Source organism: Nestor notabilis, unplaced genomic scaffold (genome assembly GCF_000696875.1).
Source record: "Nestor notabilis isolate BGI_N333 unplaced genomic scaffold, ASM69687v1 scaffold4000, whole genome shotgun sequence".
NCBI classification, from domain to species: Eukaryota; Metazoa; Chordata; class Aves; order Psittaciformes; family Psittacidae; genus Nestor; species Nestor notabilis.
In genome coordinates, this window is record NW_009910493.1 from 34,976 (window position 1) to 58,648 (window position 23,673).

General features: G+C 41.0%; 1 protein-coding gene across 1 annotated transcript in view; it reads left to right on the forward strand.

Annotated features, from left to right (window-relative positions):
- NCALD (neurocalcin delta) overlaps nucleotides 1-23,673 on the forward strand; it is a 27,119-nt gene continuing 3,446 nt past the window's right edge. The window contains exons 1-4 of the mRNA XM_010010249.1: nucleotides 1-15; nucleotides 3,274-3,281; nucleotides 3,842-3,846; nucleotides 19,427-19,823. Of these exons, the coding sequence (XP_010008551.1) occupies nucleotides 19,446-19,823 (378 nt within the window). The 5' untranslated portion in view covers nucleotides 1-15; nucleotides 3,274-3,281; nucleotides 3,842-3,846; nucleotides 19,427-19,445. The remainder of the gene's footprint in view (nucleotides 16-3,273; nucleotides 3,282-3,841; nucleotides 3,847-19,426; nucleotides 19,824-23,673) is intronic.

Below are 23,673 nucleotides of genomic sequence, written 5' to 3' on the forward strand. Positions count from 1 at the left end.
TAAAAACTTGCCTTTGTCTACGTAATTCCTGTAATTAAATGTATCCCTTCGTTATTTCATGCCTACAGGGTACTGTCGTCTATCTAAAACTCAGTTTCCTACACTTCTTCCCATTCACCTGTTTCTCAGAGGTAGTGTCATTTCCCTGGTGGTAGTGAGTCCAGCTGATAGACAGCTTGAGCTTAGGGCTTTAGGAATGGATTCTTTCTACAACAGTAGTAATGCTAAGGACATATCCTAAATAACTTGGTGAAAACTTAATACCGTGATACCTAGCCTGACGGAGTTGGTGTAGGACAGAAATAATGTTACCCACATGGAGCAGAAACAAAATCTCCATGGAGCAAGAGAGGGAGCAGGAGAGGGTCTATTCAGTAGGCAGCACATTTTCAGGCAATCCCTTACTTAAGGCACATTTTTAGTTTGCAGTAGTGGAAAAAGCAAGTGCCCAGCTTCCAACATCTGCTTCACACTCCATGCTTGACTGGTCACATCTCTCACTGCAGCAGCTCAGCAGGCCTGCAGCACCAAGGTCACACGAAGGTGCAGTCAGTCCTGTGCAAAGCAGCTCTGATGGCTGACCTCAGGTCTGCCATGTCTAGCACATCTGAATAACCCATTTGGTTCTGTCCTCAAGTCATCCACAGTTCCATCTGGCATCCCACCTCTGCAGCCTGATCCACACTCTTGTTTATACTAACCTACCTGGTAACCTAATCAGGGGGTGTCCTGTTTTGTCCTCTTGTGCTTCTGTGTGCATCTTTCTGCATTATTTAAGCTAATATTATATATATATACACACACACATATGCACGCATATATATATTGTAGATACATAGTTCATACCTGTACATATACATAGATTACATCAAAAGATAAAGCTAAATTTTCGAAGTCAAATACTTGGAAAAGTTGAAATTTCAGTGATCTGTGCTTTCATCTCTCAATTCTTCTACCTTGCACCTATTTCCATATAATGAGACCACACATATTACTGCAGCAAGATCTGTCTTTCCTTTATGTCTCATGTTGGTGACATACCTTAGAAACTAGTTGCAGAAATTCAAGAGCGGGTTCTCTTTGTGAGTAAGGAAGATCTCTTTGGAGATAGGGAATACACTTTTAATTCCAGAGCTGTGCACCCCTGAGCCTTTTTTTCAGTGCTTGCTCAAATGTAGAGTCTTTACTTGCAAACTGGTGGAACCTCCCCTGCATTGCACCACAACTCTCCCCTGCAAAATAGTTTGAGTGTTTCTGTGTGTGAGCGTATAAGGGGATTTGCACATATTGTCGTTCCATCAAGTGCAACTTTGCACATTTACTTGAGTATGGGTCTGTGACTATCTCACACAGTAAATATGTGGAGAGTTTCCTATTTGAACAATCCAATCTATGTGTCTTTCTCAGAAATAGTAAGATTTATCTAGACATCCTTGTTCCATGGTGATTATGATACACCTTTCAGTAGGGTCTCGGTGTGTTTCTAGGAGATCATCTCATGGAGGAACCATAGTTTGTGAATGAGATATTCTAGACACTTTTCAGTCAAATTTTAATTAAATACGCTTTTGATCTCAGCTAGCTTTGTAAATGAATAGGTTTGGAATATATAAGAGCTACAGAACTCCCAGATGAAAAATGTAGTTTCGCAAGTGGCCTTTCAATGGAGACAAGAGTGATAATCTGCCGAGATGGACTTCTGCAGAAAGAAAAACCCAATAGAATAAGGCTTTTTTGTTTGAGACAACTTTCAAAGTTCACGTATTTCATTTTTTAGGAAAAAACATACTGTTGATTTCAGTGATGGTATTTTTATCCCTCTTTGCACCAATTAATTGCTTTGCTTAAATCTGGGTGTTAGATCTGGCAACAGTACTGGAGAAAACAGCCTGTGCTTTGTGTATAATGTGTGTATATGTAACACAGGAAGATTAAACAAATTTAAATAAACTGTTTCTTCAACTCTGTGACTATTAGTATGTTGCTAATTCAGCAGTTATATATACAATGAGTCAAAAGTGAGAGATGGAATCATCCTAGGGTTTTATCAAACCTCTATCAAATGTAGGATTTTTTTATTTTCAAAATATAGCTCCTTTCACCTTTTCTCCAGCCCAGCTACTATATACAGAGGCTACTTTGAGCATCTCATGTGTATTCTGACGAACAAATAATTTAATGATAAACCTGAACTGCCCAATCTTTCCTGAATCTTTCCTTGTTTACTTTGGGCCCACTTTAAAGCTGTGCCTAAAAAGACTGACATTTATTTAAGAAAGAGTAAAATTAGATTCTAAGTAAGTGAAATGTGTAAAATACCAGGATGTCCATGCTTGTAAGTCCAAGGGCAACTGGATAGCTCATGCACTGCTCACTGTAAGGCCCTATATGCTGCTGGGTGCAGAGGGCATTTGGTATGTCCTCAAGTTGCTGCTATGTGTTTGGCCTGGTCAGTCCAGTTCTGCCTTCTGTCTTGGGCAGAAGAAAAAAAATCCCCTGCATGTGTGCATAGATGGACAACTCAAACCTCTTAACTGATAAGATGCTGGAAAAACTGAGCATCTGCTTGGCTGTGAGGTGTCTGTTTAGATCTGTTACAACATTCAGAAGTTGCCTTCTTGTTTCTTCATGCTGTACTTTATTGTCATCAATCAAGAATTAGACAAGTCAATACATGTGTGCATGGCTATACCTGCCCATATAGTGCAATACAGGCATTGTCACTACAGTGGTTTAAGAGTGTGAGAGATTTATAAGGGAGAAAACACTTTTATTAGTTTATATACTATGAAAAAGCAGAATGCACCTTTAGCTTATACTGGGCAGTTTCACAAGTATCTACATGGAGAAATCATTACAGAATTTCAGCCTGGGCTGGTCACACCTGGAAATAAGTTTTTTCTTGAGGTCTTCCACTTAGTTTCAAGTAGCGTCCAACGTCACCCAGTTCATCAGCAGAAGTCAATTATCCCATGAACCAAGAACCATCAGATGAAATCAGACCTAGCCAAAGCCCCCAAGGTCTTCAAAATCAGCAGGATTCATGCATGTTTGTCGACAGGTATCTTCTAATCCATCATCTGCTGCCTTTATAATGAAGAAGGTGAAGCTGCATAAGGTATGCTAGTCACTATCAGCTCATATGGACAATTGAGAACTACAAATATGTATAATCATGATTAGGAAAATGTTCATTTGTAAAACGGCCACTCTAATACCAGCCTTGAAGTCCTAATCCTAAAGAGAAGGCCTATATAAAATCTTTAAAATGAGTCTGAGGTGTCTAAACCAGTCTCAGGTTTGGTACAATTTGTGGCCCAGTGCAATACACCTTTCACCACACCTGCTAATCCACTGCTTTTCAGGTACTAACTGCCTGCCTGTCACCTGCTCTGTGGAGGTTAATGGTCACCTCCCCCTCCACTAATATCCCACTTTGCTCCAGACATGCTAATTACCCTTTTCTGTTTTGTTTGTAGTGCATTAACAATGATTAATTTGCAGGCAACCTGTGAGAGTCCACTTATCTTCACCTCATTAGGTGGTCAAACAAAAGATTTATGAAGACCTTTCTTCACAAATACAGCTTCTTAGCAGTGTTTTTAAAGCATTCTCATGCGGTTCTGCTCTATTTATCCTTTTCTGTCCATATCGTGCAAAAGAGGGTGAGGACACACCTACAGGTTGGGCAGAGATTCAGAGCAGCCCTGCAGAGAAGGACTTGGGGGTCTTGGTTGATGAGAAGCTTGACATGAGCTGGCTTCAGTGTGTGCTCACAGCCCAGAAAGCCAACTGTATCCTGGGCTGCACCAAAAGAAGCATAACCAGCAGGTCGAAGGAGGTGAGGTGATCCTGCCCCTCTACTCTGCTCTTGTGAGACCTCACTTGGAGTATTGTGTCCAGTCCTGGTGTCCTGAACGTAAAAAGGACATGGAGCTGCTGGAGCAAGTCCAGAGCAGGGCCACAAGGATGATCAGTGGGCTGGAGCACCTCCCATATGAAGACAGGCTGAGGAAGCTGGGGCTGTTCAACCTGAAGAAGAGAAGGCTGCGTGGAGACCTCATAGCAGCCTTCCAGTATCTGAAGGGGGCCTACAAGGATGCTGGGGAGGGACTCTTCATTAGGGACTGTAGTGGTAGGACAAGGGGAGATGGGTTCAAACTGAAACAGGGGAAGTTTAGATTAGATATAAGGAAGAAGTTCTTCACAGTGAGGGTAGTGAGGCACTGGAATGGGTTGCCCAAGGAAGTTGTGAATGATCTGGCAGTGTTCAAGGCCAGGTTGGACAGAGTCTTGAGCGACATAGTTTAGTGCAAGGTGTCCCTGCCCATGGCAGGGGGGTTGGAACTAGATGATCTTAAGGTCCTTTCCAATCCTAACTATTCCATGATTCTATGATGCACAAGGATTGTGACATCAAGGACTACCTACACTCCAAATGGGCAGCATGTGGGGCCTTCTGAGAATGCTAATTATAGACCTCCAGTCAGAAAGCAAACCTATTATGTGATTTACAGATGCATATCTTAGCAGTGGGTGGAGAAGGGTATGCAAAACTTGTTTCAAAACACCTTTTTTTCCCCCTGCATAAGCAACAGGAAAATCTAAGCAATAAGACTTTCATCATTTTAAAGCAGCTCCCCAACGTTCAACTTCATCCTTGGGGTGGCTACAACAACTGTTGTGTCAGGACTGAAGCAGACCATGTCACTGTCAGAGCGGATCCTCACCTTTTGGCCAACATAGGTGTTTTACCACTCGCTAGCCACATGCGAAAGTTCTTTATGGCTCAGCCACCACCGTGGAGCATGAATTGTCCTCCATGCACTCATGTTCCTGTTAGAAGCCCCAATATGCCATGTTCCAGGCTCCTTTGGAAGGATATACAGATACATGGTCAAGAAGACTTCTTCCAGGTCTCTGTGAGATAAATCAAGATTTATGCAGGGACTGGGAATTGGGGATCACCAGAGGATACCCACGCACACACAGCACTGATGCACACTTGTTTCTGAGCACGTATAAAACTCAAGAGTATAGTATTTAAGTGAAGTACATGTTGAATGAACTTTGACCTTTACTGCTTTGACTACAGCAGAAAACAAGGGTCTAAAAATAAAGAAATGTTTGCCTCTTGGAAATTTTCTGAGCAATTAATCTAAGAATTATTGATGTTTCTAATTTCGTCAGCACAGGGAGGACCATCAGTCACGCTCAGAAATGCCAGCTCTTTACTGATAACTCATAAAGTGGAATGGCTTTTTAATGAAGTTGCCAGAAGAACGGTTTGCTGCCAAAATCAAGGATATTGCTCTATCCCACTCCTACTCCTTCATCAAGGAAACTTCCAAGAAAACTCTGGCTTTCTCCCAAAGTTGGGGGGGGGGGGGGGGTGTTTTTTTTTTTCTTTTTTCTTTTTTCTTTTTTTCCTACGTGCCTGAAAACCAACTCCAAAGCCAACTTTACTGCCAACCTTTTAAAAATCGGAGGAATGACCAGACATGTTGATAGGAGGTTTCACAAATCAGTATGAGATCACTGAAACCGGTTCCCATCTGATCACAAATGAATGAACGATGTGTGGGTTTGAACTGTGTTCATGATATGATAACCACTACATCTTTCATGTAGATTGAGATCAAATTAATCCTGCCAAGTGCTGGGTGCTAAACTGCTGATAAGTGACTGGTTTATCATCCTATGGAGACTAACGTGAAAACGTCCTTGTTTTAATTTAACTGAGTGACAGATGTTAGAGCACCTTGCAATGAAATATATAGTTTCTTCATGAATGGCTCCCTTTCCTAAAACATTCATTAAAAAGTAGTAAGCCTCATGGGGAACATCCTTCTTTTAATAAAGAAAAAGCAAATAGGAAATCAGGGGGTTTACATATATAGATACATTTGCATAGTTATCAACTTCTTAATCTTTCTTGGAGGATTCCTTTGGCAGTTCACAGGAAGATCCCTGTGTTGCTCACTGATTTAAGTGACTTTCCAGTGAATCATAGGACATTAAAATACGAGACATGTTTCGTGTCACAGGATGTGCCTTTATTATGGAGTGATTTGTATCTTGATTTTATATGGCACTTTACAAAGAGTGGGCTGATTCTTCAGTGTTCATCCTGTTTCTAAGCAGTGGAGTTTCACTGGTTTTCATATCATCAGTAGCAGAAGAGAGGATTAGGAATTATTTGATGCATGAAGTGAGAGGAAGCGTGGAGTGTCCAGGGAGTGGGTTAGTACAGAGCTTACTGGTGAAGATGATGTGGAAGACAGAATTGTCAGTTGAAAATATTCTAAGGACATCTTAACAGCTATAAGTAGCCAGCAGTGAGAGGGAGACATTTCAAGTACCAGGCTTTTATTCTTATAAGGCATGATACTGAGAATGCAAGAGGTTATGGTTACTGTAGAACAAATGGGGCATATGGGGTGTACAGAGTAAGAAAATTAATTGGAACAGACAATGCTAGAGATACAGATCTAATGGTGAGATTGTGATTACATAAAAGTGTACATTGCTGAATGGACCTGAAATATTTGTCATCATGTAATTGGCGAATCTTCCATTAGCCACAGGCAAAAAATCTGATTAGAGTCAGCATCTCACACACTCACATACATTTCCACTCCTTTCCATGTCTGATAAGTATTGTTTCCCAGGAAAAGGAACCAGTTCATCAAAATCTGAATTTTTAATCAAACATTGGTGATGACACTGTTCGGAGTTCAGAAACTGCTCCTAGTAACAGCAGTATTTCTACTTTACCATTAGGACAAAAGCAGCAAGGCAAAAAATATGGTGTATGAAATGGTAATAATTTGCTAGGAATTAAATACAGAATAAGTCTTCCCTACCCATTTCTGCTGGATGATTTAACTGGGGAAAGAGACACAGAGATTAAGCCATAGATGGTCTACTTCCAAGGTTTCTAAAATCTGCTGCATCGGTCATAATATATTTCATTGTTAGGATACTGTTTCAACACAGTGCATGGTGTGGGAAATACCAATATTTGTAAATGCTAATTGTGGGAACACAAATACAGAAATACAGAAAAATTTTAGAGAAATTATATGGCATGGACTTTTTCAAAGACAATAAAAAGGTAAGAAAGATGGTGTTTGTTCTAGGGAGCTCAGAAATAGTGGGAAGTAAGAGATAAGGGAAAAAGAGAAAGAAAATATTGAAGAAAGAACAAAACTTTATACAATAGCACAAGAAATAAAATTCCTAGGAAGAGAAAAATGGGGAGAGTCACTAAAAGTCATATACAAGAAGTCTCAAAGAAACTGACATCTTGAGAACAGCAAAGAGGCAATAATAAACTGGCCTAAAATGTAACAGAATCAGCATTTCTGTTTATTTACAGTCATTAGGAAGTGGTGAAAAGTGGTATTTTATTCCATGCTGGATAAAATCTGGTTTTCCTAAAGTTAATCTTTGGAAAGAAGATTTCTGGTTCTGCCACTTTTACTTTTCTACAACAATAAAACAAATTGTTTGTTGTTCACATGAGAAAAAAACTGTTTGCTTGTCTGAAAGCAGTTATCTGATGAACTTTGTTTACCTCCTCCTCAGATGTTAATAGCAAAGGCAGAAATGCTGTTAACCCCTTAATTTGTGGAGGAGATCATCTTAGTTGAACTTACAGAAATTTTTTTGTGATGGCAGAAAAGTTTGCAAACTGATAATTAAGATTTTTTAGTCTAGATTCAGTCCTAGGCTTTGTACGGTGTTTCTCATTGCAGTCTGTGTAATGGTGTGAGCATGTAAATCATTTTTGTTGACTCCATGCAAACAATGTAGGTTTTTTACTACAGTCTCTATTATGGCTATATGATAGATGCCATTACAAAAGTTCCTTTGTAAAACACTACTGTTTATATGAGTGGCTTCTATCTACACTTAATATTAAGTAATAGTAAGAACATAAAGATTATTCAGGCATTTGTTTATATGTGTGTGAGAGATGGACAGAGAAACCCAGCAAATGATTTTTGCACTTTATTTGTAAAATATTTTTCTATGCCTCTTAAGGGAGTTTGCTTACCGACCTTTACCATGTTGTTCGAACTCCCAAATTCATTCCTGTTGAGTAATTTCTAAAATCAGGCAGCACACTGTGTTATGCATGAAATAGCAGCTGGGTAAGACACAGGGCTGTGTTTTTCATGGCGGGCTGTCAGGACTGGATCTCATTCTGACTTTCAAAATGAATACAAGTCAAAATCTTCTTCCAGTAACCTCGTAGACAATATCGAAGCGAAGTTTCCCATCAGGTTAGTACACAACTTGTGCTCAGAGTGAACAGAAAGTAGCATCTCTGCATTAAACACTTGATATATACTCCAAGATCCAGGCCTCCCAGGTCAGCTGCCCACACAGAGTGGGGACAAGCAGGTACCCTGAGGTGGCTTGAATAATCATCAGGTTGTTAAGAAGAGGAGATACTGACCTCACCAAAGGTAACTGCATTCTTGTCCACAGGAAACTTTTCAGGGGCCTCAGCAAATTGACTGAACTGGGATCTCCGGCTGAGCTTAGCAAGCAAACTGGATCACTGGACCAGCTTGGGGGCAATTATGTGGTTTTCCTGCACCTTACCTGCAGCATGAGGACTGTATCTGTGAATATAGAGAAGACGTTTTAGGAAAAATAGCAAAGACATTGTCTTAAACCAGAATTAAAACCAGATTTAAGCCATAATTAAAAGGTTACTTTAGTTTGTTAGTGCCAAAGTCTTCCATGTCTATATGACTTCTCAAGTAGAATTCAAATTATGACTCATCTGGATGAGGTTACCTTATGAAAACAAATAAATTTATCTTCCTATTAATGTTCAAAAATAGACATTTAGCATGGAACAAATATTTAAATTATCAATTAAAAACCTTTGTAGAATGGAAGTAGCTTACTGTACTGTAATTTGGGAATTACAGGTTCCCTTCAGATGTAGGGGCTGTAGGCTGTGCCATATGCCACTGGGAGGATATTTCCTCATACATTCACAGGAAAATCTTGGCTTTGAATGATGAATGCTGTGAATTTGGAAAGACCGCATGAAGAATAAAATAAAAGTGGCTAGTGTCAAACTTCCCTAGACAACTAGGAGCTAGAAACTTGCCATATGTCATTGAGTTCATAAGCAATGCTGAACGGTAGAATATCACCCTGTTCTGCAGCATTACATACTGCCCTAAGTCATTAATACAAAGCAGATGGCTTTGTTGTTGATTAGAGCTGGTTAGAATCTGAAATTCCCATTCCGAAGGAAATTTTGACATTTATATTTATTTTCACTGCAAATTGGAACAAAACATTGAAATTTCCCAGTGGGACGGAAGTTAAAAACGATCTGGAAACACCGAGTTGTTTCACTTCATTGGCAATGAATTGTTTTCTCAATAATGTCAAAACCACTGTAATATTAAAATTAACATCCAATATAAATGCCAAAAGAAAATTAATAAAAAGATAAAGTCACGTACTTTTTGCCTTATTAGATGGAAAAGATAAAGTTGAAATAATAAATTCTAACATTTTCCCAGAATTTGTTTTCCATTTCCACAAAACATTCTCATTTCAGTTAAGCTGCATCACCTGATGGAAACGGGTTCTACTGTAAAAAAGTTCAGCCAGCGTTGTTCTTCCAGGGCCAGTAATTCAGACTCATGTTGTAAGTTCAAGGATGTAAAGAATCGGAGAAATAAGACACAAAGAGAAAATTAACACTTTATCTGCAGTTTAGAAACTTCTTTGAAAACTTCTTTAAAAAATTCCTACAACTCACAAAATTCCTTTAGGCAATCCTATCATCTCTTACATTAGATTCCTTGTGTTCAGGCACACTCAACGGTCCTAGGTGCTGGACAAATCACCCCTGACATGGACTGTCATCTTTATGAACTTGTAAAACTCGGACATTATTCCAGAGCATCTTGTTTCCATCTTCTTAGGAAAATTCTGGCCCTGGCTGCCAGGACCTCCCACTCCCACTCTCCTGTTGCCTACTTTCCCAGAGAAAGTTCCACTGAATTTCTTCAATACGGAACAAAACCCCACAGTTACTCTCCAGGTAGGAACCTCCACTATCATTACTTTTCCCATCACAAGAACATCATTAAGATTATCTAGTTTGCCAGTTAATGGCTCCATTTTTTCCCAATATCATGTTTTCGTTTTATCTGTCAACACCAATTCTCTGCTGTGGGATAGGAGACCATCTGTTAACAATTTTTTTAAGGATAGAGTAAGCACAAATATCACTCTTTGGGAGTCACATGCTATTTATTTACAAAGATAAAAAAAATCAAGATCATGAATTCACATCAGCTTCTCATGTTGCTTTGTGCAACAGTAGCTTTCTGCTTGAGTTTCCACTACTCTCCACCAAGGTATTGCATATATGGTTACATAAAAGGACCGAACAAGATATAGGACAGATTAGAAACCTGATAAAGTTGCTGCTAGATGAGTTTGACGACTGGTGTGCTTGGGGAAGATTACATTACTACCAATGAGTGCCTTACACAAAAGAGAGAAGCACTGCAGAAGAAGGGAGAATAAACTGAGTTTGACGTGGCTGGAGATGTGAGTATCAGGATAAAGACAAATTGCAGTGACACAGGTGTGTAGGAAAGCTGCCTTTTCTAAAGTGCTCAGGCCCTCGTTAAGTACCAAAATAAGTGGTGCTATTTTCTAGGAGGTCTGTTTACCAGCTACAGATGTGTTTGGGGAAGCTGCCTTTTACACAGGTGCCCAAAAGGAAGATGTGCCTCTTTTGAAAAGCCCAAGTTAATTGAAGGTAGTGAGGACTTGGGAAATGGATCCGTGAGCACTTTAGGAATGTGGTCTAGAAAGGGATGGTTAAACAAAGAGACTTCACAAGTTGCTCTCGTGATAGGAGATACAATAACTGCTGAAAATGTCTGTCATTTGGATCTTAAAATATGGTTTCCTTTTGAAAGGATGCTGCTAGATAAAGTCACCTCCAGCTGGAAAGGGACTGAGAGATTTTGCCAGCTCTCCTGCTGTTAGCTTAACACCCGTGTTTATAAATACTGCACATGTCCTGTGCTTAGTGAAGCAGTTGAATGCAGTAGAATCTGGGAAAGCAGCCTCCTGAGAGGGTGGATATCCTAATGCATGCTGTTAGCAAAGTCTCTCTTGCCCTTTATCATACAAAATTAGGCAAAGGCAAACATACTTTTACAAAAATATTATTTCCATAGAGTTTGAAGAAATCAAATATATATGTCTAATTCCCGAAAGAGTCATCTGAAGTCAGCCAAGACAAAGAGTTACTTATTTTAAAAACTTAGATGATTCTACCCAGGATTAACAAACAAAAGTTTTCTCTTACAAAGCCTGTGGTAAACTGTTGTTCCTCAACTCATCACAAAAAAATGATTATAAACATAAAAGCACATGAATATTGGCATGATTTTTCTTGTGATTGCTTAAAGAGTGAGGAATAAATTAACTGGTGAGGCCCCTTGGGAGTGTGGGAAGAGGGTTTAACCAAAGCAGCGTGAGTTTCCCTCTTTTGTTTCTGTTTTCTATTTCCTTACTTCTCATTAAGCAGGGAACCCATTACTTTCAAGCTGTTCTGAGTGGGTGAAGCCTTTGCTGGCCAGCCCTGGGGACTGGCTGACCAATGCTTAATGCACCCTTTTCCACACTGCTCATAGGGTGGTGGTGGTCACTTCCCAAAGTGGGCCAGACTCCCCTCCATGTGCACTGAGGAGCACAGAGCTCCCATTTAGACCCACTTACACCTTGGAGGGTCACTGTAGGACTTGGGAACACTGACCGTATTTTCTCATACCACACGCTCAGCCCTAAAGGAAACACTTGGAAACAGACATCTTGTCTGGAAGCCAAAACGATGCTGAAACTGATGCAGAGTTAAGGAGGTGTGAGGACATCACCCCTTTGCTCAAGGCCAAAACACCACTTGCTGGTCTCACAACAATCCCAGCCAAGATCATGAGCATTTCTGAGAGTAACGTGATAAGCACTAGGCTGTTACCTAGTTTACCCATCGATGCTGAAGACCCTGATGGTAATGTACTAGCATTTACTGATGGGCATTGCCTTTCTGCTGCTTCTCCCTCCTCCACCCCCACACCAGCCTTCATTGCTAAAATGCAGAAAGGAGTTATGATAAAGAGAAACAGGAGACAGCATGGAGCAGCTGTAGCATTTCTCTGCCACGGCAAATCTGAAGGGATAAGAGCCTGGGCTTTTGATGTTCGATATCCGTAAGGGCCTCCACGTTTGAAGCACATGAACTCTGTGCAGCTGCTCCTGCTTGGACTGCCCACCTCAACTAAAACAGAGCTATAAAGGTTTTACTTTTATTTCCTGTCTTGAGTTTCTCCTGAGGGCTGCATCAGGAAAGCACAGAACAAATACTGTCAAAGGAGCACTTAGGGGCACCTTTTGTAGGGGAAGGATCTCCAGTAAGGGGGCTGGAGGAGTAGAAAGGTGACACAAAACAGAACAGTGACTTGCAGAGTGAAAATATCAGGATCCTGGAATCACGCAAAGAGCCTAACACAAAATGAGTGAAATTTATTGGGACAAATAGGTTATGCAGTACCAACGGGTACCTGGATGGCATGTGTCCCCTAATGCCTAATGCTTCTAATGACAAAGCATAAATATTGAATTATGATCCCATCCACACCTTCTGCTCTACTTTTTCCCTCTTCATTTCTTCATTAGTCTTCCTTCTTGTTCTTTAATATCAGCTATAAGTTTAGCCAGAAGTTTTACTCCATAGTATATGTTTCAGGCATTGGGTACTTGTTATCCTGCCCTGAAAATCTGTTTACTGCTGTTCCTTATGAGTATTGATAACAGTGTCAGATTTTTTTAACGAATCTTGCTTATGAATTTTATTCATTTTCTGCCATTTGCCAATATAAGCAGATTAATTGAGGATGGCAAGGCTCAAAATTTTATTTTGCATGTATTTATTTTCTTGCTAAGTCCCTCTGTGATTTTTGATAAGTTTGGTTTTCTTTCAGAAATATGCTCCAAGATGCTGGTTTTTAAAAAATTAAATAAAAGCCTTTTTTGGCAAGCATTACCACACTGGTTACTCAAATGAACATGTGAAAACAGACTAGAAATGGCCACAAGAAAACATGGTGGCTGCTTCCAAGAACATGTGGCATAGTTTACTGTGGGACCAAGAAGTAAAAATCTCTTGACGAGGTAGCACTTGTGCTTCACAATTATTCTTCCCAGCACTGCTGCTGCTGTAACCAAAAGCACTTTGTCCTATGAGTGGGATCCTGCACTGGCGCTGGAATTTCCAGTGGGAAAGTGGAGAGTAGCATTGGAGGTGGCTCTGAGGTCGTGAACATCAGAAGGGCGAAATCACAGCAATGCAAAGAAAGTTCTGCCCTATGTGCTCCTCAGGAGTTCAGTGCACAATTATGAGTTTCCTGGTGCTGTGGCACATCAGAAATCACTGAACACTCGTTCCTGTCTTGCTCACCTACAAGAAGACAGACAGTGCATTGCCTACATTGATTGTCAGGTTTGCATTCATGATCAGGCCATGGCATCACTGGTGTTCTAGTCACAGGGAAAAAGCATACACAGATAGGAAAAGAATGTGTCATTCAAGATAGCTGCTGCCTTGAAGCCACTCATTACATAGCTCATCCAACAGTTAGAGGTATTACAGCCTGAAGGAATAACTGACCTTGTGAAGGAAACTTGGCTTTATACCAGAGTATGTTCACCAAGGCCTTGACTTTTGTAATGGACGTAGCTTCCCCCATTCTGCAAGGGCACGGACAAAGAGGAACCAGAGATGTATCTGGAAATGTGTGTGCACTGGATTAGAAATTACAGCAGAATTTGCAGAGACTGCCATGTGCTGTAATTGGTGAACTGGTACTTGGTATCTGAAGCTTACCAAGCAACAATAGCAGTTGGCAGAGGAGAAGGAATAGAGTAGCTATAACTCCGTGAAGTGTTGAGAATAGGGCCCTGGGGACACATTGCAGCCAAAGTCCCATGCTCTGAGATGTGCTGCATTCTTCTTCTGACATCTCCCCCTTATCACAGGGTGAGGGGATGCTGTTCTGCAAGGTTTGGTCAACCAGAGGTTTCACCAACCAGGACAGAACAGCACCCCTTCTTTAAGCTTGTGGCAGAGTGGAGTTGCACAGTGACAGGCAGAGAAGTAACTGGAAGGAATGGCAGAAAGTGATGAGCTGACCTATCACTTCTCCAGGTTTTTAGTGAAGATCAGCATTTATTCTGGGTGAAAAGCAGCAGTGGCGATGGTGAGTGGAGAACCACAGGGTCCACAGAAAGCACTCGCACTGCAGACAAGTCATTAGGCATTGCCACAGGGGACTGACTTACCTTCAGCACTGCTTTCCAGGGCTGTCAGGTAGCAGTGCTGGCTCAGAGTGATTCTGCTGTCCTGTTCAGCCACTGGTTCATTCCAGCGGTTGTCAGGAACTTCTTCAGCTGCTTGGCAGAGATTGAAACCTCATGATTGCTAGTCTAGGGAAATAGTCTAATTATGTGTTAGAAATGTTAGACAGCATTGCCCCCATAAGTGGACTATTTCTTGGAAACAGGTCAGCCTGGGTGTGTAAGAAACCAAGAAACAGCCATTTTTGAAGATAAACAATAATGAGTTTTTTCATCCCTGTTTTCTGCAATATTACAGAGTCACATTACTACTCAAGCAAGCTGGTACTGGTATGTCCACCACCCACCTGCCTCTTAGCTATGGGGGAGAACTGTCCTCCACACTCAGTGGTGTGTTACTGAAACTTTCTCTGTCAATGTCCCGGAATTATCTCTGTGTGCATCCTATGGCTTTAGGACTGTATAAACCTCTGTGTACAAGGCTTCTTGCATTGGTCAGTGTTATCTCTCTGCCACTAAAGGTCGTGTTTTGTTATTTAGTGCTTTCTAATTTAAAATTGTGGGATACCACTGAAATCACAAAATGGACCTTTCATTGCTTCTTTCTGAAAAGTTTTCTGCCTTCATTTCTACACAATTGGTCTCTGTAGACAAGCCTATGGTATGATTTACCTTACTATCCCCACTGGACATATATATCTAGCAGGATTTGTCTTTAACCTGATTCTTTACACCTTCCAGGTGTTTTGTAGGTTATGAAGTACCCAATATTCTAAATTCTCCACTTTCAGAGAAACATTTCCCTGGAAAAGTGTCCCTTTCTCATTATACTTTTTCTCAGCATAGGATTTTCCTTCAGATTTAAGCCTAAATCAAAATTAAGATGTTTTGTCTTTGGCAGACTGAGCTCAATCAAAAAGAAAAAAAAAAGGGGGGGTGAGGAGAGTTGTCTTTGTATGGTGGGTCTCAAGTTTGAAAAACAGAAGTGCTGTTAGAAATGTGTTGCGAGCACTTGCTTGTTATAGTGAACCCCCAGCAGAAAAAATAAATTTGATTTCTTATAAGGAAATATGTTTAGATGCTTCATTGCATTCGCACAGCCATGGGTTAGCTGCATGCTCTTGGCTGCTGCAGCTCCCCAGCTCCTGCGAGGCTGTTGCTTAAGCGGGCAGTATGTTTGTCTTACCCTGAGGTTTCAAATCGATGTAAAAATTGTAAATGAGCAGCTGACAAGGGACATGTAATAGAATAAATGTTCATTACCTTCCTGTCCAGTCAGCTCTCCCTGTTTAAGGAGAAGGGTGTAACAGCATTGGTGTCCTGTCTGCACACAACATACTGCATGGCAGGAAAGTCGGTCGATGTGGCGTCAGTCACTACTTGACTTACTTATTGTCTTAGATGCTGAATTGCCACAGCCTGTCAGATAGCTCTGTCTTCAGTCTCATCTTAAAAACTCCACACCTAGACCTGATTAGAGCAAGCTCTAAGTCTTTACTTTATGGAGCGACACCGGTGACATTTCCTACAATCACCAATCAAGAGAGATTCTTTCCATAGTAACCACACAACAGTGATGCTTTTCTTTCTGATCTTCTACAGTTGTTGGCTGAAATAGTATGAACCCTTCAAGACATAAACATTCTTTTACTAAACAATATTGTCTTCAGAATTAAGACCTTAATATTTTTGTATGTCATGTTGTCCCATATAGGAAGCCATTCATATATATGTCTAACACCATTGTATCAGAGGAATAAATTGTAGAAATGCAATTAAAACATAATCATTAAACACTTAATTTCTCTTTGTTTTGTACACCTCCAAATCTGTTCCTCAGTATTGTCAATGTTTCACTTTGCCACTGTGATTGTCATTCACTGTTTACTTGCTGTATTTTTAACATTTAATCATTCATTAGAAATCTTAAAGATCTACAGAGGTGATAAAGTATAAAAAGATGCCTAAAATCGGATTGAATTTTATTTCATTCTATGCATTTAGTGCTGTCATTGTTAGCTGAGATTCCCTTAGCTCACTGTACTCTGCCCATAATCTAATCTATCCTGAAGAGGCAAGCAGCAGTGTATGAAGTGATTATAAGGATCTTCAAGTGTCTTCAAGGATTTTCTGTACTTGGACTGCAAAAGCATTTTGCTCTGTTTTGATAGAATGGGCACAATAAATCCCATTGTTACAGTTCCTAGAACACCACCTATTAATAAGGAACAATCTAGAGGGCAAAGAACATGATACAAATTCATCACAAGTGGACTCAGAAATAATCCTATTGGGTTTGACTGTGTTGCCTGGCATCACAGCAGCTGTGAATTTCAACCCTTTGCTGCAAGTCAGATATGGTTAGCTCTCCCTCCTGCCTGGAGAACATGAATTTTTCTGACTGTAATGTTTTGCAATGCAGTGCTTTCTGTTATTCTCTATTTTTTTATTATTTGGTTAAAATATGTTGCACCTGCAGCCATGTGCAGCTATAAAGGCATAATTTTTTGGACTGGAACACATTCTCACTGGCTGCCTCTTAAAGGCCACTGCCTGCATGTTACCTCATTACTTTGTTTGTCAAAAGACTCTGGCATTGTGCAAGCTGAGTTCTGCATTTTCAAATGTTTGAGATATTAAAAAGCAGCAAAGGATTATATCACTACTGCCAGCTCATTCCTACTGCAGCTGGCTTGTATGTTAATCAGAGATCTTCCCTTTCTACTCTAACGGTCTGAAAAGTGTGCACCCCCTGGGGCCATGGAATAGCTGCCCACGTGGGTGTGGGTAGCTGCTACCTAGTGGTTTGTTTCGTATTAAACTGGTGCTGCTCTAAACTAAGCCTGGCCACTTCATTTGTCCAGTTGCTTTTCCATCCCACTGGCAGACCCTGCTCGTGTTGTTTTGCCTGATATAAACCCATCTGGCTGCCCTAATGTAATCTGTTCACTAATTCCCAGGTTGTTTATTATGGACCCTGCCCAACACCCGCTGAAGACAACACAACCTTCAGCTGCCTCGGCAGCTGTTGGACCAGGCCTATAAAACAGGGACTTTTTTGCTATTTTAAAGGTATTATGAGCTTGGGTTACTTAAAAACTGTACAGTATGTTTTGATCAGGATGAAAGAATGAAAGGCAATAGAAAAAATTGCCTTTAAGGTGGCACCTTCCATTTTCCAAGTGTTTTGTATTGTTTGGATTAAGGTAGTCACCCAGACCCCTGAAATGGTCAGGACATGGAGATGTTCCCATCAGGCAGGACTCCTCACCCCTTTCAGACTCCTCTTTGTAAACAGGGAAGTCTATTGTCCATCAACTGTGTAGGCAACAAGTTTAGACTAGACATCAATTTTACCAGACAGCCACCAGTGGATCCTGTGAAAACAGAGGAAGATCTAGGGTGGATCCTACCATTTTACTGTTGAGAAATAAAACTTTTTGGTTATTTCGATCCAAGAACACAGGAGGAAGTGTATGAAGTGATTATAAGGATCTTCAAGTGTCTTCAAGGATTTTCTGTACTTGGACTACAAAAGCATATTGCTCTGTGTGAAGGAGACAGTCCTGTAGGTGCCTTGGGGAGTTTGAATTCACCTTGGGGAGAAGGGGAGCGTCTCACCACAGGAAACAATGATCATCAACTGGGGGGAGCATCAATTTCTTCTTCCCAGTTCCAAAGAGGAGAGACAGTAGATTGGCTTCAAATGGTGGTACATTTCTCACTAGCTGCTTCTGACATCATGTAATGATACTGTACTATTCTTCATTTTTTAAAAGCATCACTTTGGTCCAGAATGGACATTTTATTGAACACTCATTAGACACTCCAGGCAGCATTCATAAATCTGTCTCTGTGGCCCAGAGATTCTATTCTGACAACAGTGTGGAAGTCTTGTATATATTTTGCAATTCTACTTAAGTTATCCATACATCACATTTTAGTTGTGACTGTCACTCGCATGACAAATTCTCAGGCAGGTTTGTCGGCAGAGAATAGCTTCCCACAATTCAGGTATAATGCTAAGCTTCCAGTAAAACTGATGATGTTGCCTCTTGGAGCCAGCATACTCAGGCTCCAAAACTTAAGCCCAAAGGGCATCAGTCATTAGTAAATCTGCTGCACAATGCGGTATGCAGCAACTTGCCTTAAATAAAATATAATTAAGGTGATTTAACATAAGCTGTATCCAATAATATTTCTTAACGGTTCATTTAAGGGAAACGAATTGCTAGTTTTATTGTCTGGGTACTTTTTTTTTCTTCTCCTTTTTTTTTTTAAGAAGTTTTTTTTTTCCGAAGAGCTGTGACCACCCAGATTACTATTACTTAGTAACAGATCCAGGTCCTGGCTAAAAGGAGACTTAAAACCACAGTTTGGGTAAGGGAATCCATCTGTGGTAAAATCTTTTCAGGTTTTATCTGCATTTTGAACTAATCTAGGAATTGAGGCAACTTCTGGGTTGCTCAGTTTGGTTCTGGCTATAAAGATATATAAAGATATATCAAGAAGGGAGCTCCTGTTGCCAGTGTACACTGCAGATGCTCCATGAGCCTGTTTTAGAGCAAGACCAAGTGAACATAGGCCTGTGTAGCAACCTGGTTTCCACCAGAGGTACAAATAAATCTATCATCTCATTCAGGTCAAGTCCTTGAGACAGCTGGGTGACTGGGATGGAGGGTATGCTGCAACACGCAGCTATCAGTCAGCTACACCTTGCAGCTTACATCATGATTTCAAAGGCAAAGTAGGATGGCAATAAATGCAATGTAATTACAGTTTTCCAGACCATGAAAAGACAATGCAATCAACATGTAGATAAGGCTTGTTAGTTTTTTCAGAGTATGCATGTAGTAGTGGATGCTGCCCAAAGTTTCAATCGATTCCCAAGAGTGAAGTATCATCAGAAAACTCAGAATCCAGCACACTGTTCTTCTGCAGCCTCCAAGCTAATAGTTATTAATTACTAATGATTAAAATAATAATTCATATGTGTTTGGTTTTGCAGGTAATATTTTGGCACCAATATGGGAAAGCAGAACAGCAAACTACGCCCTGAAGTCATGCAGGATTTGCTAGAAAGTACAGACTTTACAGAACATGAGATCCAGGAGTGGTACAAAGGCTTCTTGAGAGACTGCCCGAGTGGACATTTGTCTATGGAGGAGTTTAAAAAAATATATGGGAACTTTTTCCCTTATGGGGACGCTTCTAAGTTTGCGGAACACGTATTCCGCACTTTTGACGCCAATGGAGATGGAACAATAGATTTCAGAGAATTCATCATAGCCTTGAGTGTAACGTCAAGAGGGAAACTGGAGCAAAAGCTGAAGTGGGCATTCAGCATGTACGACCTGGACGGGAACGGCTACATCAGTAAGGCAGAGATGCTGGAAATCGTGCAGGTATGTGCTGCTTAGAGGCACCTCTTGGCCTCCATCTTTGCAAGCAAATTATGAAGTAATGTTGCAATGAGACACTGAACAAAAAACTCTGGCAGCATTTGGGGGTTTATGATCTTGGTTATAACTGCTTGAATATAAAAGGTTATTTCACTTGGCAAAGATCGTCTCACAATTCAAACTACAGCATTTGATATCCATTGTGAGTTTTTTCCTGAGCAACACGCTGCATGGGAAGTTGTCCCTTGGGAGCTCTGCTGGGCTGGAGCACAGCAACTAACCTGCTGATAAATGTGATTCTGCCCTCTGGGAAATCACTGACAATTAATTACAATTAATTACAGTGGACCGTGTAGGCATCCTAGATCAACTAGGTAGTGTACTTTTAAGGAAGGCAGGCTCCTTACGCAATAAGAAACAAATCTAATTTGAAATCATGCTGTTGTGAAGAACCAGCTCACATATTTTAGAAGGTGTCTGTCTGCCTAATTCCAGTAAGGTCTGTGCACTTAGTATCATACTAGCTGTCTTTGTACTAAGTGCCAGGATAGATAAACCTTATCTGGGTAGACAATGATTCCATACACATCTTCTCAAGATGTATTTTCTTGTGGTGTTAGTAGGAGTCTCACCTCATTTTGACTTCCTCTAACATGTTTTTATCCTTGAGGCACATCACTCTACCTAAAGCTTTAAAACATTTTTGATATGGTAGTATATTTACGCAGCTTGAACCTGTGTAATACAGCCCTGTTAAAAAAAGAAAAGAAAAAAAAAAGAAAAGCCTGTTATCTACATCTTTTTTTTCTGTGGAAATGTTGAAGTGCCAGCTGTGGACTGTATTATTCAGACTTCTATTTGTGCTGGAAATCAAAGGAAAGTAGTGGCCACATATTACAGGCTGTGATGGCAAACTGTACCTACTGAGTCAGCCTAATGTATGGTGCCCTTGTCTTTCTGCCAGAGCTCTTCTCATGTCCTCTAAACAGTGGCTAACAACAGCACTTGCACTGCTTCAGCAAGACCAGATACAATTCTCAGCTGCAAATATAGGGTTGTGTCTTTCACTTACTCTGTTTTGCATTACTGTGTCTGAGTAGAAGAGCAAATAGCGTTCAGATGCAGAGACCTCCCTGCCTCTGTGCCATGACAAACCCCATGGAATATTTGCATTAGAAGAGAGTCTGTTCCTTACAAACCTTCCTCTCCCCTGGGTAAGGTAAACAGGTTGTCAATTATTGTTTTTCTAGCTGTATTTCTCCTCTTGAGAAAACAAAGAACATCCCAAAGGCACTAGTAAAGTACAAAGCAAACACAAAGAGCCAGACCTGAGCAACCTCCTGCTCCTCAGGAAGAGATGCCTCAAGGACCACAGGACTCCTAGCTGCTGTTGAGCAGCAGCCTGGGAAGACCTCAGTGCTGAAGGGCAGCATAAACCCCCAGACCAGAAGATTTATGAACAGGGAGAACAACAGTGGCTGGATTCTCTGTAGCAAGCCAAGCGGGGACCAGCAAAGCTGGCAGCATATTCCAGTTACCCCAGATCTGCTCATCAGCATGTTTAGAGGCTGAAATCCTCTGCCTCCTCTTCATATTCATGTTAGTACCAAATTGTAGCATTGCCCTTTATAGCCACGATGGCAACATCAAATGAACTTGCAGTTTAGGGATCAGTGTAGGGTGACATTTTGCCAGTTTGTACGTCCAACCCAAAGCAGCACTCAGACAGCCCTCAGCCTGGCACTCCAGCCCTCCCACTGCACTTCTTGGGAGACTGGCTCTCTCCTCCTTTCAGATTGCAACAGAATGATGCTTTCTCTCATTTACTCTCACCCCACATTTTGAGGGACCACACAAAAAGCAATTATAGAAGTAAACAGCCAAATTTGCTTGAGCAACAGTGATTTCTGTACCATGAACCATCAACAGTTCCCAAATAGCAAAGCTACCCTTTCTGTGATGGAGCTTCCTCTGAGGCAATGTGCTTATAGACCTCACCCTGTTCTCCCAGTTTTTTATGGTCACAGTGATCTCCCTGTATTGCACTGGTCACCTGCAGCTCCTCCCAGTGGGTTAGGATGTGTTGTGTAGTCTCTGGAAGCATGTTCAGATGATACATGGAGCTGAAGTAGATGAGCACATTTTCTGGCTTTATTGAGTGATTAGACTTAAAAAAAAAACCCAACCAGCTAACAATTATCACTTTCATTTACAGAAGATGATTGTTTTTTAATATGGAAAGACAGGCTCTTAGCCATCACAGACTTTCTATAGTGAAAACCAGAACTCTGTTATATCTTTGATGTATGTCTCAGAGGAACCTATTACAAGTCCCTTATCTAGCATTCATTTGCATATTGGTATAGCAGGATTTATTGTGTTTTCAAAATGAATGCTGAAAGAAACAACATCAATCTAAAAGTCTTAGTTTCACAGAAAAATACTGCCCCTGTCACTGTGGGATTACTGCATCTTAAATAACATAGTGGCAAGGCATGCTTCTCTTTCAGTCTGCTTTTTTTTGTGCTTTGAAAGTCCTGTCTCCGTAGCGATTTTCACTGTTACGCTGAGGGTCACTTGCATTGCCTTTCTCATGCTCTGGCTTAATCTAACACCACTGCAGGCAATACTGGCATTGAACTCTTGCTCAACATTGCAAGAAGGTGCTTGTGGTAACAGCGGTAGCAGCAGCACTGAAAAAGCAGAGTTACTACAGGATAAAATGGCTCATGCCCCACGGACTCACCATGCCTGTCCATGCCCTTAGACCAGTCTCCAAAAAGCCCTGCTTAAAGCTGGATGCACAGTTTGGAGGATCATATAACATGAAGGACTTCAGAGGAGGGTTAATGATTGCAGGCCTAATGAAAAAAGGTCCTTGAGATACTGCTCCACCTACCAGGCATAGCACATCTGTCGAGTACTGTGGGAAGATGCCTCATAGCCTGCCCTCTTGACAGACCTCAGATTCTCCTGCTCTAGAAATGCTTTTCATGTCTCCCATATGTTTACCTATAATCTAAATAGCCCAGTCCACCCAAAAATAGCTGAAAACCAACTAGAATATTTGTGTTTGTTCCCCTTGCTGAAATGGGACATATTTGGTGAGTCTCTTAAAATAAGAGTTCATACAAGATATGGAAACCTTGTTCTAAGGATATGTTTTTTCATCATACGGAGTCATAAGGCATCTTAAGAATACTGAGCTGAGAGACAAGAATAACACTTCCAGTTTAATACAGAGCACACATGTTTCATTTGCTGGGCTAGCTTATTTGGAAGCCAGGAAGAAACAGACACAGATATGGGAAGACGTAAAAGCTGATTGGGTTCTCAGTGAAGACAGTGTCAAAAATCCCCATGAGATTGAGAGGAAAGCAATTATTTCAGGCTGATTATTCATTTAATGAGACTTTTAGCTGTCAAAATTTATTTCAACAGAGCAAAAAGAATCAACTGAAAATTTGTGCTGTCATTGCTGCCATCGCCGTAAGTTGCTCTTTGACACTTTGTGAACTATAGCCAGAAAGTACAGCCCCAACAAAGGTTTCTGGGTGGCAGACAGTGACTAGGAGCCAAGCCTGTGAGCATGGGCAAAGGGGTGAGATTTTCCCTACATCCCCCCTTGCTGCTCATCCACATGCAGGTGGGAAATCCAAGGGAGAGCTCAGGAGGGACCCAGCCAGTTCAGATGAAGCTGGAGCCTGTGCTTACTGCAGCGATGCACACAGGGGTCTGGAGGCACAAGTTCTTGGTGGCATTCAGGGGCAGCAGGCAGCTGTAAGGAGCCCTCCTGACAGAAAGTTGCCCTGACTTGGGTGGCTGCTGGTAGATAACAACCTCCTCCTGTTGA